This window comes from Numenius arquata, chromosome 27 (assembly GCF_964106895.1).
Source record: "Numenius arquata chromosome 27, bNumArq3.hap1.1, whole genome shotgun sequence".
Taxonomy (NCBI): domain Eukaryota; kingdom Metazoa; phylum Chordata; class Aves; order Charadriiformes; family Scolopacidae; genus Numenius; species Numenius arquata.
This window is the reverse complement of record NC_133602.1, coordinates 1570419-1592642: the sequence shown is the minus strand read 5'-3', so window position 1 is coordinate 1592642 and position 22224 is coordinate 1570419. Positions and strand designations below refer to the sequence as shown.

Genomic DNA, 22224 nt, shown 5'->3' with positions numbered 1-22224 from the left:
GGAACAAAACCCGTGAGTCCCAATGGAGAAAGGAAGAGATGTTGGAGCGGGGCCAGAGGAGGCCCCGGAGATGCTGGGAGGGCTGGAGCCCCTCTGCTGGGAGGGGGGGCTGAGAGAGTTGGGGGGGTTCAGCCTGGAGAAGAGAAGGCTCCGGGGAGACCTTGGAGCCCCTTCCAGTCCCTAAAGGGGCTCCGGGAAAGCTGGGGGGGGGACTCTTGATCAGGGTACCCTGAGCTGGTACCCGCGGAGCAATGTCACCGGGGCATCCTTTGGATGAGATCCAACACCATTCCCCCCCCCAGCCCCCACCCCCCGCCAAGACGGGAAAAGTAGCCGCTTCCCTAATTCAGCTGGTTCTGGGAAAGCAGCATAAGGACAGAGTTGGACAGAAACTCAGATGGTGGAAATGAGTCGAATCTGGTAAAAACAGCTCAGGCTTTGAAATAGCCCTGGTTCCTCTACCCTAGGGCAGCACGCCCCAATGCCGTGCTGATGGGCAATGGGACACATTAACCCAGGGACAGCAGCTTTCCAGTCCCTAAAGGGGCTCCAGGGAAGCTGGGGGGGGACTCTTGATGAGGGAGGGGAGCGATGGGACGAGGGGGAAGGGTTTTAAGCTGAAAGAGGGGAGATTGAGCTGAGCTGTGGGGCAGAAGTTCTTTGCTGTGAGGGTGGTGAGAGCCTGGCGCAGGTTGCCCAGAGAAGCTGTGGCTGCCCCATCCCTGGAGGGGTTCAAGGCCAGGTTGGAGGGGGCTTGGAGCAACCTGGTCCGGTGGGATGGGGAGGGGGAACGGGATGGTCTTTAAGGTCCTTTCCCACCCGAACCATTCTATGGTTCTACGAGATGTGTTTTGGGGAGATGTCACCACCCTAGAGGGCCCCGTGACCCCCCCCAGAGCCCCTCCAGTACCTGACACCCCCCCCCCCGCCTCCAGCCACCTTTGTGGGCAGCGTGCCCACCTCTCCTCTCTCTTTCCCTAGAAACCGCATCGGCTGTTCCCATCAGGTACTGGTCCCCAGCCATTTTTGTGGTGGTGGCTTTGGTCGTGCTCTTCTTCACCTACCGGTGGAACAAGGGGGAAGGTAAACCGTCCCCCGCCCCCGGCCCAGTGCACAAGCATCCTTTCCCCCCCCCCCCCCCCGCCCCCCCACTCAGTCGCGCTGGGTTAGCAGGAAAGGGTGAGAGCCACCTCAGCCCACATCCTCAGAGCAGCTCGAAGTGCTGCAAAAAGTCAGTTATTCTGGTGCGTCTCGATAAGACGGCGGGGAGGGGGGGGGGTTGGGTCTGGCTTTGTGCCTGGGCTGGGGGGGAGAAGGGCAGGATCAGGCCCTTGCACCAACCAGAGGTTGTCCCCACACACCCCTTTGGCCACATCTGGGCCCCGTGGGGAGGGGGTCCCCTCTTTGCTCACCTCTTGCTTTAGAAGTTTAACCCAGAACTCCCTTTTCTGCTCGGTTTTGCATCTCTGGGTGCCAGCTCTGCCCTTTCTCATGGGGGGGGGTGTGTGTGTGTGTCTCGAGCTCAAGGAATTTTGTTCCTCCTGCAAAGCAAACCCCAAAACTCATTTCCCTCCCTCCCCTCCTCTCCCCCCCCCTCTGCCCAGGAGGGTCTTCCTGGGCTTTTTGCCCTTGTAACCCCCCTTTCTGTCCTGGCCCACAGGGACCCAGGACCAAGCCACCTCCAGCAGTGACTCTTCAGGTGAGACCCGGTCACCCCGAGCCCCCACCCCGAGGCGGAGGCACCTCCTTACACCATCGTGAGCCCCTTTCCCAGTGCCACCAGTCACATCCCAGCTCCTTGCCTTGCAGATTTGGGAGCCCTGGACCATCTCCCCACCCACGACACCACCCTCATAATCCCCGCTCCCCAGGTGAGCCCCAGAGGATGTGCATCCTCCGGCCGGCAGCGCCCGAGCTGGGGGGGGACAGGGGCAAAAGCTGCTTTCCAACCTTGTGCCTCAGTTTCCCCATCCACTGGAGCCACTGGAAGCAGCGTGGGGGGGTGATGAGGATGGTCAGTGAGGTGTGGGGGGGATGACGAGGATGCTCAGTGCCACAGGGGGGGTGACGAGGATGGTCAGTGAGGTGTGGGGGGGTGACGAGGATGCTCAGTGCTGGGGGTGGGTGATGAGGATTGTCAGTGAGGTGTGGGGGGGTGACGAGGATGCTCAGTGCTGGGGGGGGGGGGTGATGAGGATGCTCAGTGCTGGGGGGGGGTGATGAGGATGCTCCAGTGCAGCTCCTCCAGCAGCCGCTGCCTCTCTTGCAGGAGAGGAAGGGGGCAGAGCCCCCCCCGGCCCCACAACACACCGAAACCACCTTCTGTGAGCTGGACCCCCCACCGCCCCAGCTGCTGCCCCCCCAGGTATCTCACCCCAAAGAACCGAGCCCCGGGAGGGAGGGACGGGGAGGGGGGGGCAGCCAGTGAGCCCCAGCCCACGTGGGTCCCCATGTAGCCCCCCCCCCCCCGCAGCACCTAATTTTGTCTCTCCCCAGCCTAACACCCCCCCAGCCACCAGTGGTCCCCACTGCTCCGGGGAGCCCGGTGCCGACTGAGGGCTCCTGGGGGAGCCCAGTGGCTTCCAGACACCCCCAGGGAGCACGAGGCCACCCCCGAGGGACAACGTGGGGACAGAGCCGGGATGACGCTCCTGGCTGGGGCGGGGGGTGGGGGGGGGCACGAGCATCACCTGCAGCCTCGGCCCTTCCTATGGATGCCCAAATCCCGGTGGGAACGGGGACCCGCGTGGGACGCGGCCACGCATGTGCCACACGTGTGCAAGGACGGGATGGGGGGGGCTCGAGGGGCCTGCGCTGGGCGCGGCCGAGCCAATAAAGCAGGTTTTCACCCCAAAACCGCTGGACTTTCTCTGCTGGGCCAGGCAGCTCCCCCCTCCACCCCACCCCCCCCCGAGGCCGGCAGAATTGTCACTTTTCCCCCGTTTTGGAAGGGAGCAGAGGTGGCCGGTGGCCAGCCCACGCCAAAGCCCCCCGGGGGGGGCTGGGAGGGGGAGGGACACACTTTCTCGTGCTGCTCGGTTCTTCACGAAAGTGAAAAAAACCACATAGGACTGAAATAACACCCCCCCCACATACACCCGCCCCCCCACCCCCCCAGCAGCTCGTCAGATGACTGTTGAACTCATCACAGGGGAAAGATGGGGGCCGGGGCTGGAAATAACCACCCCAGGGAGTCCCAGTGCCGCTGCGGGGGGACCCTGAGTATGGGGGGGGGGGGGCAGGGGGTGTCAGCAACCCCCCCCGAGACCCTCCGTGTGTGCACTGTCCCCCCCTGCAGTGGCACTGACCTGCCTCAGTTTCCCCTCGCTCTGCTCCCCCCCCCAACACACACACTTGTGAGGTGCACGGCGGGAGGGGGGGGGGGGGGGAAGGTGAGATGGGGGGAGAAAAGGTGCAAAAACCAAAGGAAACGCCGACGCTGGGTCCCAGTGAATCGGCTGCAGGGGGGAGCCCCCCACAAGCCTTTGGGGGGGGGGGGGGGAGGGGGGGAGTGTTGGTGGAGGTGGGTGCTGGGGGCGGGGGGGGGTGCAGGTGCCAGCACATCCGCCACCTCGGCTGTGAGAGCGAGGTGATGGCAGGCAGCAGCCTGGGGGCTGGCGGGGTGTGTGTGTGGGGGTCTGCAGGCTGGGAGCAACCCCGCAGCCCCCCCCAGGAGCTGTGCATGGGGGGGGGTGTGTGTGGGGGGGGTGTCTTGCTCCCCCAGCAAAGGGGCTGGGATTTGGCCCCCACCGGAGAGGGTTGGGGCTTTGCTCCATCCCTGCTGCCCTTCTCATCTCAAAGCCCCTGGTCCCCCAAACCCCACGACCCCTAAACCCCAACTCCTTGGCCCTACAACCCCCAACCCTTGGCCCCACAGACCCCAAATCCTTGGCCCCATTAACCACAAACCCTTGGCCCTCAAGACCCCAAACCCTTGGTCCCTCAAACCCCAAGCCCTTGGCCCTATAAACCCCAAATCCTTTGGCCCCTCAAACCTCAAATCCTTGGCCCCACCGACCCCAAATCCTTGACACCTCAAACCCCAAATCCTTGACCCCCACAGACGCCAAGTCCTTGACCTCTGAAACCCCAAGCTCTTGTCTCCACAAATCCAAAACCCTTGGCCGTCAACACCCCAAGCTCTTGGCTCCCCTAAACACTTGGCCCTACAAACCCCAAACCTTTGGCCCCCTCAAACCTCAAACCCTTGGACCCCATAAACCCCAAATCCTTGACCTCTGAAACCCCAAGGCCTTGAAGCCATGGACCCTAAATCCTTGACCTCCATAAACCCCAAGCCCTTGGCCCCACAGACCCCAAATCCTTGATCTCTGAAACCCCAAGCTCTTGGCACCACAGACCCCAGATCCACGGCCCCTCAAACCCCAAACCCTTGGCCCTCAAGACCCCTCAAGATGCCAAGCCCTTGGCTCCCCTAAAGCCTTGGCCCTACAGACCTCAAATCCATGGCCCCTCAAACCCCAAACCCTTGGCTCCCCTAAACCCTTGGCCCCACAGACCCCAAATGCATGGCCCCTCATACCCCAAAGCCTTGACCCCACAAACACTTGACACCTCAAACCCCAAACCCTTGGCCCCACAGACCCCAAATCCTTGATCCCCATAGACCCCAAATCCTTGACCTCTGAAACCCCAAATCTATGGCCCCTCAAACCCCAACCCCTTGGCCCTCAGGACCCCAAACCCTTGGCTCCCCTAAACACTTGGCCCTATAAACCCCAAACCTTTGGCCCCACAGACCCCAAATCCTTGGACCCCATAAACCCCAAGCCTTTGACCTCTGAAACCCCAAGCCCTTGACCCCACAGACCCTTAATCCTTGACCCCCATAAACTCCAAGCCCTTGACCTCTGAAACCCCAAGCCCTTGACCCCACGGACCCTTAATCCTTGACCCCCATAAACCCCAAGCTCTTGGCACCAGACCTCAAATCCCAAAGTCCCTCAAACCCCAAACCCTTGGCCCTCAAGACCCCAAACCCTTGGCTCCCCTAAACCTTTGGCCCTATAAACCCCAAATCTTTGGCCCCTCAAACCTCAAATCCTTGACCTCTCAAACCCCAAACCCTTGGCCCTCAAGACCCCAAACCCTTGGCTCCCCTAAACACTTGGCCCTATAAACCCCAAACCTTTGGCCCCACGGACCCTAAATCCTTGGACCCCATAAACCCCAAGCCCTTGACCTCTGAAACCCCAAGCCCTTGACCCCACGGACCCTTAATCCTTGACCCCCATAAACTCCAAGCCCTTGACCTCTGAAACCCCAAGCCCTTGACCCCACGGACCCTTAATCCTTGACCCCCATAAACCCCAAGCTCTTGGCACCAGACCTCAAATCGATGGTCCCTCAAACCCCAAACCCTTGGCCCTCAGGACCCCAAACCCTTGGCTCCCCTAAACCCCTGGCCCTATAAACCCCAAACCTTTGGCCCCACAGACCCCAAATCCTTGGACCCCATAAACCCCAAGCCCTTGACCTCTCAAACCCCAAACCCTTGGCCCCTCAGACCCCAAATCCATGGTCTCCCACCAACCCCAAGCTCGCACCCTCCAAGGGCCGAAGGGGTTTCTCTCCGAGTGCTCCCTTGAGGCCACATCCCGCAACTGCAGCATCTCCCCTCAGCTGGGACCTACCTCTGCCGCCTCACCCTCAAGCACAGGGCGGGGGAAGACAAAGGGGAAATAAAAAAAAAGTCAAAATGGGTTTATTTTATAAAAAAAAAAAAAAAAAAGAATTTGTACAATTTTAGTTCCTCTATGAAAAAAACAAAACAAAACAAATCCAACCAACCAACGAAACTTCCTACCACTGCCGTAATGCTTCGATCCACTGCAAACTGGAAAAAAACCAAGCTTTTTTTTTTTTTTTTATATATTAAAAAACAACTTTACATTTTACAATTTTCTACACGCATGCACAAGGTCTCGGCTCTGCAGAAAAAAATCAAAACTCAACCCAAAAAAAAAACAAAAACAAAAAAAAAAACCATCCAAACCCAAAAACGAACGAAAAAGGGTTTATTCTTCTTAAATTCCAAATGGAACACCCCCCCCCCCCCCCCCGGCTGACCTCACTCGCACTCACTGACGTTGTTTTTTTGCAGTAAAACACCCCAAAATGGGCTCCCAGCGGCAGTACTGATGGAGCGGAGGGGGGGACCAGGAGGGTGAAACCCAGGCCCTTCGGCCTCAAGAGGCCGGAAGATGATGGAAGCCCAGGCAGGGGTTAGAAAGTCCCGAGAAAATGAGATTTCCTGGAAATTGGGACCTCCCAGGATCCCTCTGAGCATCTTAATGGTGCTACTGGTACTTACTGGGGAAGCCCCTCCGGCCCAAGTGGCATCACCGTGCCCACCCACCCCCCCCTCGAACTCACACCTTTTTAGTGCTTAGGACAAAAATAAACCAAAATCAAATCCAATCCCAAATGGAATTTGGCAGCTCCCACGGTCAAACCTACCCTTGCCCTTAAATTCCACCACCCCCCTGGGATCCCACGAGACCCCCCCCCCCCCAGCCTGGACTGATCCCACGAGATCCACGGGATCCCACGAGACCCCCCCCCCGGGATCCGGAGGGAATTAAAAATAAAAATTTAAAATAAATCCATGAGGTATTTGCGACCTTAACGAAACCCAAGGGGAGGCAAAAGCTTTCGCGCCCCCGATGACGAGCCGGGGGCCGCCACGGGCCACCGGCCACCGCGGGGCATTAATTAAGGAGCTTAATGAGCCACGAGCCCTCGTCACCCTCCCCGGGGACCCCTCGTTTCCTTCACCCTGATGGGACCCCGAGGGATGTTTTAAGCTGCTCCACCTACAACCCACGGCGTGGGGAAGCCCCACGGAGACGCTGCCGGGACCAGGGACACGGGTGACCTCGGGAGCAGGGAAACCACGTGAGAAAAAAAAAGAAAAAAAAAAAGAAAAAAAAAAAAAAAAAGAACAACAACAACAAAAAGAACCTTTTTTCTTCTCTTAAAAAAACCAGATTTCCACTTGTTTTTGTTAAGAGCCGAGCGTGGAAACCATCAGCAGGGAGGCGAGGAGGTTCCTCCAGCCGGGAGCATCACGGCTCCGGTGGCTCGGGGTGCCGGGGGGAGGTTCTCATAGCAGCCACGGATCGCGGGGGGGTGTTTGTAAAATACTCCCAAAAAAACCCCAAAAACCAAAACCCCCCCCCTCCCCTCCCCTCCCCCCCCCCCCCCCCTAAATCTCTAGGATTAAAAACCAGCCCCGGACGCCGGGCAGTGGTTTAAGGCCAGAAAACGGGCAGGAGCGGAAGGTCCTTGGGACCCGATGGTGCTTGAAGACGCTGGTGAAGAACGTGTAGATTTTAGCCCTTGAGTTATGGCACCGAAAACGCCGTCTCCTTCCTGGCCGTGCCGCCGGCGGCGCCTTCTGGGGGGGATGCTACACGGACCTGGGTTTCAGGGAGGAGGAGAAGGAGGAGGAGGAGAAGGAGGAGGAGGAGGAGGAGGAAGAGGAGGAAGGGGCTCAGCACACCCCACCGAGGGCCAGTGGTCACAGGTAGGTGATGGAGCTGGGCACGGGTGATGCCTCCAGGCGCCCGCCCAAGTCCTGCCCTCGAACCGGGGCCTCCCCAAACCCCGGTGGAGACTCGGAGGTGGGGGAATGAGCCAGAGGGGTCCGGAGATGAGGGTCTGCCCCCCCCAACCCCTCTCCATCCCTCTTGAGCTCACACGGAGGTCTCCGACTGCAGCCTCATGACGAACTTGTGCGACTTGGGGTCCACGAACTCCTCCGAGAGCTTGAAGAAAGGGATCTTCTTGGTGCTCACCACCAGGCTGAAGTCCTGGCGCTTCAGGACAAAGACCACCCCGTCTTTCAGGCCGTTGGTCACCGGCTCCTCGCTGACCAGCGTCCACTGCTTGGCCAGCCAGCGGTCCTTGTGGTACTGGATGGTGGGACCAGCCGTCAGGTACCGCTCAAGGAAAGCCTTGGAGGAGAGAAAGGACACGTGAACATCACCTTCTGACAGCTCAGCACCCCCCTTTTTTGTTTTTTTTGCAGCCTGAAGCTGCTCGGCAGGTCCTGCAGGAAAAACATCCCCGCGGAGCTGGTTCCTTTGGGGTTCCACCGGCTTTTCTGGCTCTATCCCCAACCCCTTGTCCTCCCGCGGGGGAAAAACCCCACCCAAGCCCTCACCCTCTGGACCAAGCCCTTGGGGAAACCCATGCAGCCGCCCCCACCTTGCCATGGCCCCCTTCCTGCGCACCTTGGGCGTCATGTCGTGGGTGATGCAGAACTCGAGGTGCTGCAGGATGCTCTCCATGGTGTGGTAGGGCTGCTGCTTGGTGGTGCGCAGGTACTTCTGCATGGCCCGGGCCATGGAGGCGAAGATGGCCTGAGCCGCCTCCCGCGGGTCCATGATCTCCCGTGGGTTCTTCTGGTCCTCCTCCTGCAGCCGCTTGATGTGGGTGAAGGCTTCTTCCACCGCCACCACCAGCCTGTGGGGAGGAAAGACGTAGAGGTGGCTGCAGTGGGGCAGAGGTCAGCCATGGGCAGGAGATCCCACGGAGCCGGGGAGAGCTTCCCTATGGATGGCAGGAACCCAACTTCCACCAGTTTTAGGGGAGACCCGGCCGTGCCACGCAACAGCTGGGGAGAAGAGAAGGCTCCAGGGAGACCTTGGAGCCCCTTCCAGTCCCTAAAGGGGCTCCAGGAAAGCTGGGGGGGGGACTCTTGGTCAGGGAGGGGAGCGATGGGATGAGGGGGAAGGGTTTTAAGCTGAAAGAGGGGAGATTTACGTTAGATATTGGGCAGAAGTTCTTTATTTTGAGGGTGGTGAGAGCCTGGCCCAGGTTGCCCAGAGAAGCTGTGGCTGCCCCATCCCTGGAGGGGTTCAAGGCCAGGTTGGAGGGGGCTTGGAGCAACCTGGGCTGGTGGGAGGTGTCCCTGGATGGAACTGGCTGGTCTTTAAGGTCCCTTCCAACCCAAACCATTCCATGATTCCCCAAAAACGGGGACACCTCGTCCCCAGGAGCCTCTACCAGCACAGCCCAGGTCCTTGGGGGGTGGGTGGGTGCTGGGACGGGCACCCCAAGGGACACAGAGCGACGGAGCCCGGTCCCCGCCGCCGGCCCCGTACCTGGCGCGGCGTTTCCGCACCCTGCGCTCGTGCTCGGCCTCCTCGTAGTAATACTCGTTGTGGCTGTTGTCCCGCCGCCGGGCGGCCGCCGCGATGACGGCCCGGGACTGGCCCGTGGAGTTGTTGGTTGTGTTTTCTGCAGGGAAAAAAAAAAATAAAATAAAAAAAAATAAAGGGATGAGGTTAGAGAGGGGTTGGGGGGGGGGGGGCGCTGTGGGGGTGCCCGATCCTCCCCCTGCCCCATGGCCAGGCTGCGGCCATCCCGGAGCCGAGAGGAGAGGAAAACTTGGGAAAGGGGAAGGGAAAGGGGAAGGGAAAGGGGAAGGGGAAGGGAAAGGGGAGGGAAGGGAAGGGAAGGGAAGGGAAGGGAAGGGAAGGGAAGGGAAGGGAAGGGAAGGGAAGGGAAGGGAAGGGAAGGGAAGGGAAGGGAAGGGAAGGGAAGGGAAGGGAAGGGAAGGGAAGGGAAGGGAAGGGAAGGGAAGGGAAGGGAAGGGGGAGAGAGAACAAGAGGAGAAGCCAGGGGAAGGGGAAGGGGAAAAGGGAAGGGGAAGGGGAAAGGGGAAAGTGAAGGGGAAAGTGAAAGGGAAAGGGGAAAGAAGAGAAGCTGAGGGAAGAGGAAAGGGGAGGGGAAGGGGAAGGGGGAGAGAACAAGAGGAGAAGCCGAGGGAAGGGATGGGGAAGGGGAAGGGGAAAGGGGAGAGAACAAGAGGAGAAGCGGATGGAAGGGGAGCTCACCCTCGCCGAGGGAATAGACTTTAAACCCGGACATTTTCTTGGAGAGGACGGATTTTGGCAGGTTGAGGAGGGCAGGGTTGTAGACCGGGAAATCGTGGTAATAGTTCTCCAGGATCCAGATGGCCGCTCGCTGGATGCTGCAGGGAGACACAGCCGGGCCCAAGGGGGGGGGCACAGAGAGCTGGTTAGTGCCACAGGAGGGCGGGGGGCACGGGGGTACGGGGGGGGGGGGGGCAGGACGAGGAGGGGGACATGGACCACACGTGGCACTGGGGGGACGGGTCAGCCCCTGGAGCAGCTCCTCCGGCCGGTGCTGGTGCCGCGAAGGGCAGCGGTGTGGGCACAGCCGCTGGTGAACACAGGTGTGCACGTGCACACACACGTCTGTGCACACAGGAGTGCACGCGGACACATGTAGGCGCACACAGGTGAATTTCACAGTTGGGCTTGATGATCTTAAAGGTCTTTTCCAACCTAAATGACCCCATGAATGCACACACCCCAATCCCCCTGCACATACGCACGCCCATCAGTGCACGTGCACACATGTACGTGCACACACATGAATTTCACGGTTGGACTTGACAATCTTAGAGGTCCTTTCCCACCTAAATGATTCTATGATTCATGGCTGGATTTGATGATCCTAAAGGTCCTTTCCAACCTAAATGATTCCATGATTTCATGAATGCACAAGCACCAATGCACGTGCACATACGTGTGCACACACAAGAACTTCACGATTGGATTTGACGATTCTAAAGGTCCTTTCCAACCTCGATGATTGATTCCATGATTCATGGTTGGATTTGACAATCTGAAAGGTCCTTTCCAACCTAAATGACTCCATGAATGCACACACCCCAATGCCCGTGCACATACGCGCATGCACACCCATCAATGCACATGCACACGTGTATGTGCACACACAAGAACTTCACGGTTGGACTTGACAATCTTAAAGGTCCTTTCCCACCTAAATAATTCGATTATTCTATGATTCATGATTGCATTTGATGATCTGAGATGTCCTTTCCCACTTAATGATTCCATTAATACACGTACCGCAATGCCCGTGCACGTGCACACTCATCAATGCACGTGCACACGTGTATGCGCACACACAAGAACTTCACGGTTGGACTTGACAATCTTAGAGGTCCTTTCCAACCTCAGTGGTCGATTCTATGATTCATGGTTGGATTTGATGATCTGAGAGGTCCTTTCCCACTTAATGATTCCATTAATACACGCACCGCAATGCCCGTGCCCGTGCACACTCATCAATGCACGTGCACACACAAAAACTTCACAGTTGGAATTGACAATCTTAGAAGTCCTTTCCAACCTCAGTGATCAATTCTATGATTCACGGTTGGATTTGACGATCTGAAAGGTCCTTTCCAACCTAAATGATTCTACCCTTCCCTCAATGCACACGCCCCAATGCACGTGGACATATGCGTGTGCACACACAAGAATTTCACGGTTGGACTTGATCATCTTAAAGGTCCTTTCCCACCTAAATAATTCAATTATTCTATGATTCATGGTTGCATTTGACCATCTGAGAGGTCCTTTCCAACCTAAATGATTCTACCCTTCCCTCAATGCACACGCCCCAATGCACGTGCACATACGTAGGTGCACACACAAGAATTTCACATTTGGGCTTGATGATCTTAAAGGTCCTTTCCCACCTAAATAATTCGATTATTCTATGATTCATGGTTGCATTTGATGATCTTACATGTCCTTTCCCACTTAAATGATTCCATTAATACACGCACCGCAATGCCCGTGCCCGTGCACACTCATCAATGCACGTGCACACGTGTATGCGCACACACAAGAACTTCACGGTTGGCTTTGACAACCTCAAAGGTCCTTTCCCACCTGAATGATTCTATCATTCATGGTTGGGTTTGACGACCTGAGAGGTCCTTTCCAACCTAAATGATTCCACCGTTCCCTCAATGCACACGCCCCAATGCACGTGGACATATGCGTGTGCACACACAAGAATTTCACGGTTGGACTTGATGATCTTAAAGGTCCTTTCCCACCTAAATAATTCAATTATTCTATGATTCATGGTTGGATTTGACCATCTGAGAGGTCCTTTCCAACCTAAATGATTCCACCATTCCCTCAATGCACACGCCCCAACGCACGTGGACACACGTAGGTGCACACCCACCCCTCGTGCACACCCACCAAGGTGTGAAAACCCCCCCGGCAACCCCCCCCCGGCCCTTACCTGAGGTGGCCCACGTTGTAGAAGCGGCTGGCCCCGTCGGCCGAGCGCACGGCCTTGAGGGTGAACTGGGGCTGGAGCTGCCGCAGCTCCAGCAGCACCACGGCCAAGTAGTGGACGAAGAGCAGGGCGTCCACCAGCGAGACGGCGTACTGGACCACCCCCTGGTAGTTACGGTCCCGCGAGTCCAGGATCCGCACGCCGTAGAAAAGCCAGTAGGAGACCACGAGGAGGAAGACGAGCACCATGAGCAAGGCTCGGAAGACGAAGACGCGGGGGAAGAAGGCTTTGGGGCGACGGAAGAAAAGAGCCCAGCTGCCCAGCAGGAGGATGAGGAGTTTGAAGGCCACGGAGATGAAGAGCCCCTCGCAAGGGGTCCCGCAGGGCTCCAGCTCCTCCCGCCACAGCAACTGGGGCAGCAGCATGAAGGCGAGGGGGGTGAGGAAGGCGAGGAGGGCCAGGGCCCCCGCCAGCGAGACCCCCAGATGCCGGGAGCAGTCCAGGTGGGCGCTGTCCTCCATGTCCTTGGTGATGCGGGTGATGTCATCGTGCGAGATGCTGTGCTCCGACGTCCCCGTCACCACCGTGGTGGTCTCCCCCCAGTTGTCGTCCTGGGGAGGGGTGGACGGGAGGGTTAGGCGGGTGATGGACACTTCTGCCCTCCCACCCCCAGCGCCGCTGGGGGGCTACCAGCCACACCGGACCCCCACCCACCCCACCTCCACCACCTCCCCTCCACCAAACCTCCAAGCCCAGCGCGCTGCCCGGTGCCATCACCCCCATTTAGACGGTGCCTGGGGTAGGGGGGTGGGGGGGACGACACGTAGCGATTTGGCCGGGACCCCCTAAAAAAACCTAGCCCCCCCCCCCGCTGCCCCGTCGGCGTCTCCGTGCCGCCGCGCTCCACCTCCTCCGGCACCGGCGCGAGCAGCTTGGGAAGTGGGAAGCATCATCCCACTTCCAGGCAAACCCCCTCATTAGCGGGGCCAGAAGGAACATGCCCGGCCGCCGTCCCAACACACCCTCCTCGTCGTCGCCGCCGGGCGGGCGCTGCCTCCTCCCGCCCCACCGAGGACAAAGTCACCCCCGAGAGAACGGGACACGTCTCCCACCGCCCACCCACCCCCTCTTCCCCCCCCTCAAATCCCCCCTCCTCCAGCCAGGGTCGGAGGATGAGTGTGTGTGTGTGTGGAAATCACCCGGCCCCATCCGATTCCTTCCTTCCCAGTTAAAAAGCGGAAGGAGGAAGATGTTGCACCGAAAACGCCGCCCCGGGGTCTGTCCATCCGTCCGTCCTCTCCCTCAGACTTTCCCGTCCTGTTTTATTTTGCCAGCCCTGAAACTCGGGGTTTTACTGCACCGTGCTGAATTTCCGCAGGAAAGCCGGCGATTTCAGCCCAAACAGCAAAATAAACCCCCAGCCTGGGGGGGGGGTTTCCCAAGGGATGTATGTGGAGGGAAGGAGGGTCCAGGAGGACCAGTCCGTATCCCAACCTGTCCCCAGGCGACCCCACGCTGGCATCGGCTCGCTCCGGCCACGGCCGGACCGGGCGGGCTCAGCCCCGGGTCGCTGCAATCCCTGCCGGTGCCGACCTCTTACTGGGGGAAGATGAAAAGAGCCGGAGCCGCCTGCGTAGGTGGTTGGGAGACGATTAAAGCCGGAGACAGGGCTCCGCGGCGGCTGGAGGAGGACCAGCACCCAGCGTGGGGGGCACGGCGGGACCCCCGTGGGGCTGGGGCTGTCGGCGGAGAGATGTCACCCCGAGGCGCTCACCGGGCTTTGGCGTCGCCGAGCCGGCGTCACCGGCAGCCCCCGAGCGAGGAGCCGGAGCTAATCCCTAGGGATTCGATACCCGGGGTGTTTTCCAGCTCGTGGCCACCCCGGGGTGGGGTGGGGGGGGGTGGGGGCCACCACAGCCGGTCCCCTTTCATTTACCCCCACGTCGCCCGCCCGCCCTCCCCGCCGGCAGGAGCCCGGCCGCCAGCCCCGGGGCCAGCCCAACCGGCTCAACCGCTCCGCCAGGGAGCACCGGGCACGTCGGGAGCCCCCGCGCCCCGCCGGCGGCTCCCACCCTCCGCAGCATCCCCACGGTGGGTGGAGAAGGGGGGGGGGGGACGGGACGGGAAGAGATACCGACCCCATCCCTCCCCCCAGCGCCCCGCTCACCCTTTCATCCCCCCGCGTCGATTCGTTGTCCAACAAGGGCTCGCCCGGCGCTTGGATGGTCACCGACTTGTCCCCGCGGCTCCCGTCCCGGCTTTTGGAGCGATGCCGGTCCCGCCGGTCCCTGGGAGGGGAGAGAGGGGAGCGGGGTGGGTGACAGCACCCAGGAGACAACCCCCCCGTCCCCGACCCCCCCACCGCCCCCCAGCTCAGGCACCCACCCGCCCCCTCACCTGTGTTTGCGGGAGCTGCGGGAATGCCCGGATTTGTAGGAATATCCCGAATATTGCGACTCATTGTCCATGGTGTCGGAGCGCCGGGGTTTGTGCCGCTCCACGCCGAAGGGCTTGGCTCTGCCCGGCCCCGGGACGGCGGCCAGGGCCTCCTTCAGAGGGGGCTTCTTCAGGCCCAGGGGCACCTTCAAGAAGTCGACCGTCACCTTGAGGGACTCTATTTTGATCACCTGGTTGGGCTCGTCTCAGGAGAAAATGGCTCGCCCGCCTGCGGAGACCAAGGGGAGGGAGGGTCAGCGGCAGCGTGGCAGCACCCCCCCACAACCCCCCCAAACCCTCCCCGTGGTGGTGGTGGTGGGGGGTCCAAGCTGCCCATCCCTCGCCCACCACCCCGGTGGCAAACGGGGAGAGGACTTCAGCAGGGAAAGGGAATTTGGGTCACTTTGGGGGAATTTTCTATTTTATCCCGTGCCCAAGGTGGGGTGGGGGGGGGAAGGCCACCTGCCCCTTTACTAACGATACTCCATGATTAGCTTCTGGTTTGGGGGGTTTACGCTTCAATTAATATCGGGATGGTTATTTTAAGCGCCAAGAGAGTGCCCAGGGTGGGGGCCAGGAAAAAAAAAAAAATCATAATGAAAAGAAAAGAAAAGAAAGAATGAATAATTGGGCGCAGGAGGCAACGTTTCAGGCCCATCTGGCAGCGCCGGGCTCTGCCCGGACACGTTTCCCGGCACGGAGCCGGGATCTCCCAACCTGGAGACGGGCCCAGGAGCCCCAGTTTCTCCAAGAGCCCCAGTTTCTCCAGGAGCATCCCTGGCTTCGGTTCCCCCCCAAGGGCAGCTGGGGCTGGGGAGAGCACGGAGCTGGGAGCCAGGGGGGCTCCCAAGGTGCCATTGTGGCTCCAAGGATGGGATGGACCACTGGCCACCCCAGGGGACTGGTCCACCCCCCAACAGCAGCTGGGGCTGGGGAGAGCTGGGAGCTGCCAGGGGGAGCCAGGGGGGCTCCCAAGGTGCCATGGTGGCTCCGAGGATGGGATGGACCACTGGCCACCCCAGGGGACTGGTCCACCCCCAACAGCAGCCGGGGCTGGGGAGGGCACGGAGCTGGGGGCCAGGGGGGCTCCCAAGGTGCCATTGTGGCTCCAAGGATGGGACCACTGGCCACCCCAGGGGACTGGTCCACCCCCCGACAGCAGCCGGGGCTGGGGAGAGCTGGGAGCTGCCAGGGGGAGCCAGGGGGGCTCCCAAGGTGCCATGGTGGCTCCGAGGATGGGATGGACCACTGGCCACCCCAGGGGACTGGTCCACCCCCCGACAGCAGCCGGGGCTGGGGAGAGCGTGGAGCTGCCAGGGGGAGCTGGGGGGGGCTTCCAAGGTGCCACCCTTGGTGGCTCCGAGGATGGGACGGACCACCGGCCACCCCAGGGGACTGGCCCCCCGTGGCAAGGCTGGCTGGGAGCGTGATGCCATCGCCCCGCGCTGACTCACGGCTGCCACGTCGTTATTAGCCAACCCCAAATTCCAATCACAGCCATTTCCAGGCACAGACGTGTATAAATATACACACAGACACACGCGCGCGCGCCTGACACACACCTACGCACACTTATCTCGTTGGGACAATAACAACACCCTGAGTAGATCCCGGGAAGCTCAAGGCGCCGGGATCTCGGGAAAAGGTTCAGGAACGCAGCCAGGAGCTGGGGTCTGTGTCACTGGTCCCTGTCCCCACCACCCCACTGGTTTTGGGGGGCTCCCAAGCTGCTCACAGCCCCGGGGCTGGGTCTGTGAGCCCACCGGGGAGGGGAACTGGATGCTGATGGGAGACACTGGGGACATCCTGACCCACGCCGGGGGGGGGGTCGCTGGAGCCCCTCGGAGGGGTCCTGCCGCATCCTCCTGCCCTCACCCTAAGGGTGCTGGGGGGCTGCGGGGGACGAGGCATCCCCCTGAGCCCCAGACCCCCCTTCCCAGGCAGGACCGCGTGCCGGGGGGGGGCCACGGCGGTTGTGTTTGGGGGTGGGCCCGCACCGGGTTACCACGGAAATGCCATTTCAACCAAATAAAACCCAAATGTCTTTTGGCCTCTTTTCCAAGGCCTCAAGAAGGGGGAGACGGGGGTCGAGGAGGCAAAAAAGGAGGGAGCGGAGCTGGGGGAGGGGGGGCGGGGGGGGGAGAGAGGGCTTGGGGGGGGGATCCTTTTGTCCCAGATGTTGGATGCTCACACATTTATCGCTATGGAAACAAAAGCACACCCCCCCACCCCCCCACTCACGCCGGTTGTCTAGGAGATGGCAACAGGGCCGGGAGCTCGTCCCGGCATCCCCAGCGAGCGATGGGGGAAGGGACTGAGAGAGAAAGGACCCCCCTGTGTCCCCCCCCCCCCCCCAACCCCCAAACCTCCTGCCAGCCCCCCCCCCTCCCCTCTTCTGGCCTTTGTTTGCTGGCAGAGATCGAGTTTCTGCTCGAACAATGCGGCCGCCTCCATCACAGGGGGGGCCACAGACCGGCTTGTCCCCAGTCTGGCCCATTAACACCATTAGGAGGTTGATACTGGGGCAGGGGATGGAGCCGGGGGGGGGGCGGTACTTACCGGTGGGGGGGCGTGGGATGTCAGGGTGAGGCAGCTGCAGGAGGGTCCTGTCCCCCCGTCCCGGCGGTCACCGAGGCACTTGGGGCATCCTGAGCCTCCGGCGGGGACGGCATCCAGCTGGTGGGCACCGGGGGGGGGCGCTGAGCATGGGGGGCCGCTCACGGGACGGGCGGCAGCGCCGAGGGTCCGCGCTGGAGCTGGGGGAAGGAAGAGGGAAGGACGTCAGGAGCCGAGCATCCCTTGCCGCACACGGATGCTCGGCGGCATCCCCTCTCCGGGGACCGGGACCACGCGGGTGCCGTGGCAGCCACCCAGCCACGTGTTTGGGGACAGCCGTGGCACGTCACAGAAGGCACCGCCAGCCAAAGTCCCTGTCCTGCAGGTCACCCCCCCCACCCCAGATTCCCTCTGGGGGCATCAGAGGGGGCTCTCACCCATGAGACCTCCTCCCTCGGCCTTGACCCCTGGGGAGCATCCGGGAAGAGCGATGGGTAGGGGAGGAAAAGGGGCGGGCTGGATGTCCCCACAGATGCCACCGCAGCCCAAAGCCTGTCCCAGCATCACCTCCACGACACATTGGCACCCTCCCCTGTACCCCCAGCGCTGTGTGGCCACCATGGGCTGGATACGACCCCCCCCCCCGAAGTGTCAAGAGCCAGGCTGTGCACCCCTCCCGTGTCGCCCCCCAGCTCCTTCACCTGGAGAGACGAAGCCAATTTATCAGCCAAAAGCAAGATGGGTTTTTTTTCAGCGACCCATGGATTTAACGCTCCTTGGCCACCACAATGCCACGGCCAGCAGCCACGCTTCAAGTCCATCCCCGAGTCAGAGGTCCCCGTGGCTGCACCGGTGGCATGGGGACCCCGGGGCCATCCAGCCCCCCAAAGGCAAAGCCAGAGCCGGTCGGCTCCCAGATGAAGGTCGATCCGTTCAGACGGAGAACGAGGCACACATTTGCCAGGGGGAGCGAGCCACGAGCCATGGGAACGGCGGCAGAGGTTGTGGCCAGCACCGGCCTTCAGTGACAATCTGGTGACAGGGAGAGCTTATGGGGAGAGGCTTTATAGAAACACAGACTGGTTCGGGTGGGAAGGGGCATTAAAGCTGCCCCCCCCTGCCCTGGGCAGGGACACCTCCCACCAGCCCAGGTTGCTCCAAGCCCCCTCCAACCTGGCCTTGAACCCCTCCAGGGATGGGGCAGCCACAGCTTCTCTGGGCAACCTGGGCCAGGCTCTCACCACCCTCAAAATAAAGAACTTCTGCCCAATATCTAACCTAAATCTCTCATTTTTCAGCTTAAAACCCTTCGCCTTCGTCCCATCGCTCCCCTCCCTCATCAAGAGTGTCCCCCCCCCCAGCTTTCCTGGAGCCCCTTTAGGGACTGGAAGGGGCTCCAAGGTCTCCCCGGAGCCTTCTCTTCTCCAGGCTGAACCCCCCCAACTCTCTCAGCACCCCCCTCCCAGCAGAGGGGCTCCAGCCCTCCCAGCATCTCCGTGAAGATCTCTGGGTCCCTTTCCCGGGGCAGAGCAGTGGCTTGGGATGATTTTCTCCATCAAGATCCAAGGATGAATCAGGGGCGATCTCCGTATCCAAACCAAGGCTCTGCTCTGCCCGACGAGAACCTTCCGTCTTGCCCAAAACATCTCAACTCTCTCCCCAGCACAGGCTGGTGGGGGAATAACCCCCAACCCAGTGGTTTTCCGAAGTTAATTTGTAAACCAAGAGCCATCCTGCAGGTCGCTGGGACCAGGAGCTCTTCATCCTCCTGTTCCACGGCCGCTCCGGTGCCGGTGGAGCAACTTGGCCGCTCCGGCGGGGAAGAAAGGGAATATTTTTCATTTGATGGTTTTTCCGGCAGAGTGGGGAGAGCCGGTTCGGCAGCACAGGGTGCTCGGGCTGGAAATGGATGCCTCAGCTCCAGGAGGAGAAAACTGCTGCTTCTTCCCGAGCCCGTGGAGATGCGGAGCAAGCGCCGAGGGCTGGGAGCGAGAGCCAGCCGCATGCAAAGGAGGAGGAAAGCTCACAATTTTAAATACCGAGGTGATTAACCATCAGAACAAACTCCCCAGGGGAGGTGAGGATTTGCCATCTCTTGACATCTTCAAGTCCAGACTGGATGGTTTCTCGGGCTGAGGCTGGAGCACATCACAGGGTTCAAAGCAGCGAGAGCTCGGCTGGGGCTTCGGGGCGGTCAGAAAACCGTCTCTCCTGCCTTTGAGTCCAGGAACCTCAAACACAAACCATCTTCTACATTAAAAAAAAAAAACCCCAACCCCCAGACCCAAGCGTTTCTTGGATCTTTCTCGTTTCAAACAGCTCCAGGGTAAATCCCGAGAGGAGAATCCTCTCCTCCCATCCCCGGCGAGGCAGCGTGTCCCTCGGACCGGGCAGCCCGACACTGTGGCTTCTCTCTCCGCTTTATTCAGCGCCGAGATCTCGTGTGAGTCGGGCACGACGTTTTTCCGGAGAAAAACCCTGCTTTGGGCAAAAGGCAGAGGGAGAAAGAGGCGCCCGAACAAGTTCAGTGGGATAGAGTGCACCCTCAGCAAGTTTGCCGATGACACCAAGCTCGGTGGCGCGGTCGACACGCCGGAGGGAAGGGATGCCATCCAGAGGGACGTGGACAGGCTGGAGAGATGGGCTCGTGCAAACCGCATGAAGTTCAACCAGGCCAAGTGCAGGGTCCCGCACCTGGGAGGTGGCAATCCCAGGCACAAATCCAGGTTGGGCGGAGAATGGCTGGAGAGCAGGCCTGAGGAGAAGGACCTGGGGGTGTTGGTGGGTGAGAAGCTCAACATGAGCTGGCAACATGCACCGGCAGCCCAGAAAGCCAACCCCATCCTGGGCTGCATCAGGAGAAGCGTGGCCAGCAGGGCACGGGAGGTGATTCTCCCCCTCTACTCTGCGCTCGTGAGACCCCACCTTGGAATACTGTGTCCAGCTTTGGAGTCCTCAACACAGGAAGGACATGGACCTGTTGGAACGGGTCCAGCAGAGGGCCACCAAGATGATCAGAGGGACGGAGCACCTCCCCTATGGAGACAGGCTGAGAGAGCTGGGGTTGTTCAGCCTGGAGAAGAGAAGGCTCCGGGGAGACCTCATAGCAGCCTTCCAATATCTGAAGGGAGCTCCAGGAGAGCCGGAGAGGGACTCTTGGTCAGGAGATGGAGTGACAGGACAAGGGGTAACGGTTTTAAATGGGAAGAGGGGAGATTTAGATTAGCTCTTAGGAGGAAATTCTTTCCTGTGAGGGTGGTGAGGCACTGGAACAGGTTGCCCAGGGAAGTTGTGGCTGCCCCATCCCTGGAAGTGTTCAAGGCCAGGCTGGATGGGGCTTGGAGCAACCTGCTCTAGTGGAGGTGTCCCTGCCCAGGGCAGGGGGGTTGGAACTCGATGATCTTTAAGGTCCCTTCCAACTCTAACCATTCTATGATTCTATCCCACCCAAGAGGGTTGGGATCGCAGCGGCTGCCTTCGTGCTGGAGCCGATCGGTGGGTGCCCACTCGCTCCCATAAATCCCTGGCCAGATTTATGCCACCAGTGCTTTTTTCCAGCATTTCCCAATCTCGATCCATTAAATAATAACCAAGGTTAAGTCAGGATGCTCCAATCTGACTTAACAATCCCACCCCTCGAGAGGGGTGGGAACACGGCCCATCACACACCAGCAATATCTGGCTCCAAGCAGGAGGAGAAGGAACCATCAGCCACATCTGGGCAGGTGTTTTCCTGCCAGCCCCCACAAGCAACGGGGAAACTGAGTCACGGAGCTGGCCAGGATGACCCTGGGGTCCTGGATTCCCGGCACATGACTCCACTGTGGTTTAGAATCATGGAATGGTTTGGGTGGGAAGGGACCTTAAAGACCAACCAGTGCCACCCCCTGCCCTGGGCAGGGACACCTCCCACCAGCCCAGGTTGCTCCAAGCCCCCTCCAACCTTGGCCTTGAACCCCTCCAGGGATGGGGCAGCCACAGCTTCTCTGGGCAACCTCTCCACGTTGATCCTCCCAATGATCCCGGGGGGGCTGGAAACACGGCCGTGCCCATTACAGAACTGGGAACACCGAGACACACCACCATCCGGTGCCCACAGCTGCGTAGGGACAAGCAGAAAACAAGCCTCAGCTCTGCCTCACACCACAATTTTGGGGCAATCCTCCCTTCCGGGGGGGGGTGGCCCGGGGACCCCCGAGGAGTGATGCCACCGAATTGCCCCCGAAACCGGCGTGGGAATGGGGGGCACCTCCAGGTTCTGGCCCAGGGCTTCTCCGAGTCCAGCGCCCGGCACATTTGCTTGCTTGGCTACACAAACACGCCTTGCTGCCTCCGCACAATAGCCGCCAGCCCCGGGGCCGGCTACCACCGCGCTCCCCCACCAGCCACCGGGCCTCCCCCCCAGCCCCGCTCCCGAGCAGGAGGCGGCAGGGCTGGAGTTGGGGGGGGGGAACACGACACCAACACATAGCAATGACCCTATTTCACACACGCACCGAACGCTGGCGGGGGGGGGGGGACGACGACGAAAGGGGCTGCCAGGACCACCGGGTGCCCCATGAAGAGCAGAAGATGGATAGGAACCACCCCAACTTCCCCTCCAACCCCCCCCAATGGGTGCTCCTGCTTGGGTGGGGGGGGGAATTGGGCTCCCCAGGCAGGACCTGGGGGGTCAAACCAGGACAACCCCCCCCCCCACCCGCCACATCTATTCAAGCACCGGCCGTGCACCAGAGGAGATGGGGAGAGGCCACCAAGGCAATCTGCTGCCCCCCCAATCCATCTGCAATCCCCTTCAGAAGCACTAACACCCCCAATTCCCCCCCCAACTTCTCCCCAGGCTGTATCCAGCCCCACATCTCCTCTCTGAGGCTCCACAACGAGCTCATCCCTCAATCCGGAGGCTGCTCCGCTCCCTTCCATGACCGAGTCTCCCCCATTCCGGGCTGGGAAAGCGGCCGCCCCGTCCTCCCCTTCACCACCACCACCATCGCTCCATCCCCAGGAGATGCCACCACTGGGAAGAACCCACAAACTTCCAGCTTTTTGGTCCGTTGGCACGACCGGGCGCTGGAGAGGGACGCGGGAAAGGCTCGCGGGGAGCCCGAG

General features: G+C 60.6%; 1 protein-coding gene across 2 annotated transcripts; it reads right to left on the bottom strand.

Moving 5' to 3' along the window:
- Positions 1-7718: 7718 nt before the first annotated feature.
- On the bottom strand, positions 7719-14591 carry VANGL2 (VANGL planar cell polarity protein 2). 2 transcript variants are annotated; one of them, XM_074164546.1, is made up of 7 exons: positions 14521-14591; positions 14291-14411; positions 12127-12734; positions 9867-10003; positions 9132-9267; positions 8259-8490; positions 7719-7979 (listed from the first exon to the last, which is right to left on the bottom strand). In XM_074164546.1, the coding sequence occupies exons 1-7, from the start codon at positions 14589-14591 to the stop codon at positions 7719-7721; spliced, it is 1566 nt and encodes a 521-aa protein (XP_074020647.1). The 2 variants fall into 2 exon arrangements, with proteins under 2 accessions (XP_074020647.1, XP_074020648.1); XM_074164547.1 differs by having other exon boundaries at positions 9873-10003.
- Between the last annotated feature and the right edge of the window lie 7633 nt (positions 14592-22224).

Bases quoted from the DNA above. Each gene is read 5' to 3' on its own strand.
- VANGL2 (XM_074164546.1), bottom strand. From the start codon at position 14,591: ATGGACAATGAGTCGCAATATTCGGGATATTCCTACAAATCCGGGCAT. The intron at 8,491-9,131 runs GTACGGGGCCGG...TCCTCCCCACAG, and splicing joins GTGCGGAAACGCCGCGCCAG to GCTGGTGGTGGCGGTGGAAG. The intron at 7,980-8,258 runs GTGCGCAGGAAG...CTCTCCTCCAAG, and splicing joins CCCACGACATGACGCCCAAG to GCTTTCCTTGAGCGGTACCT.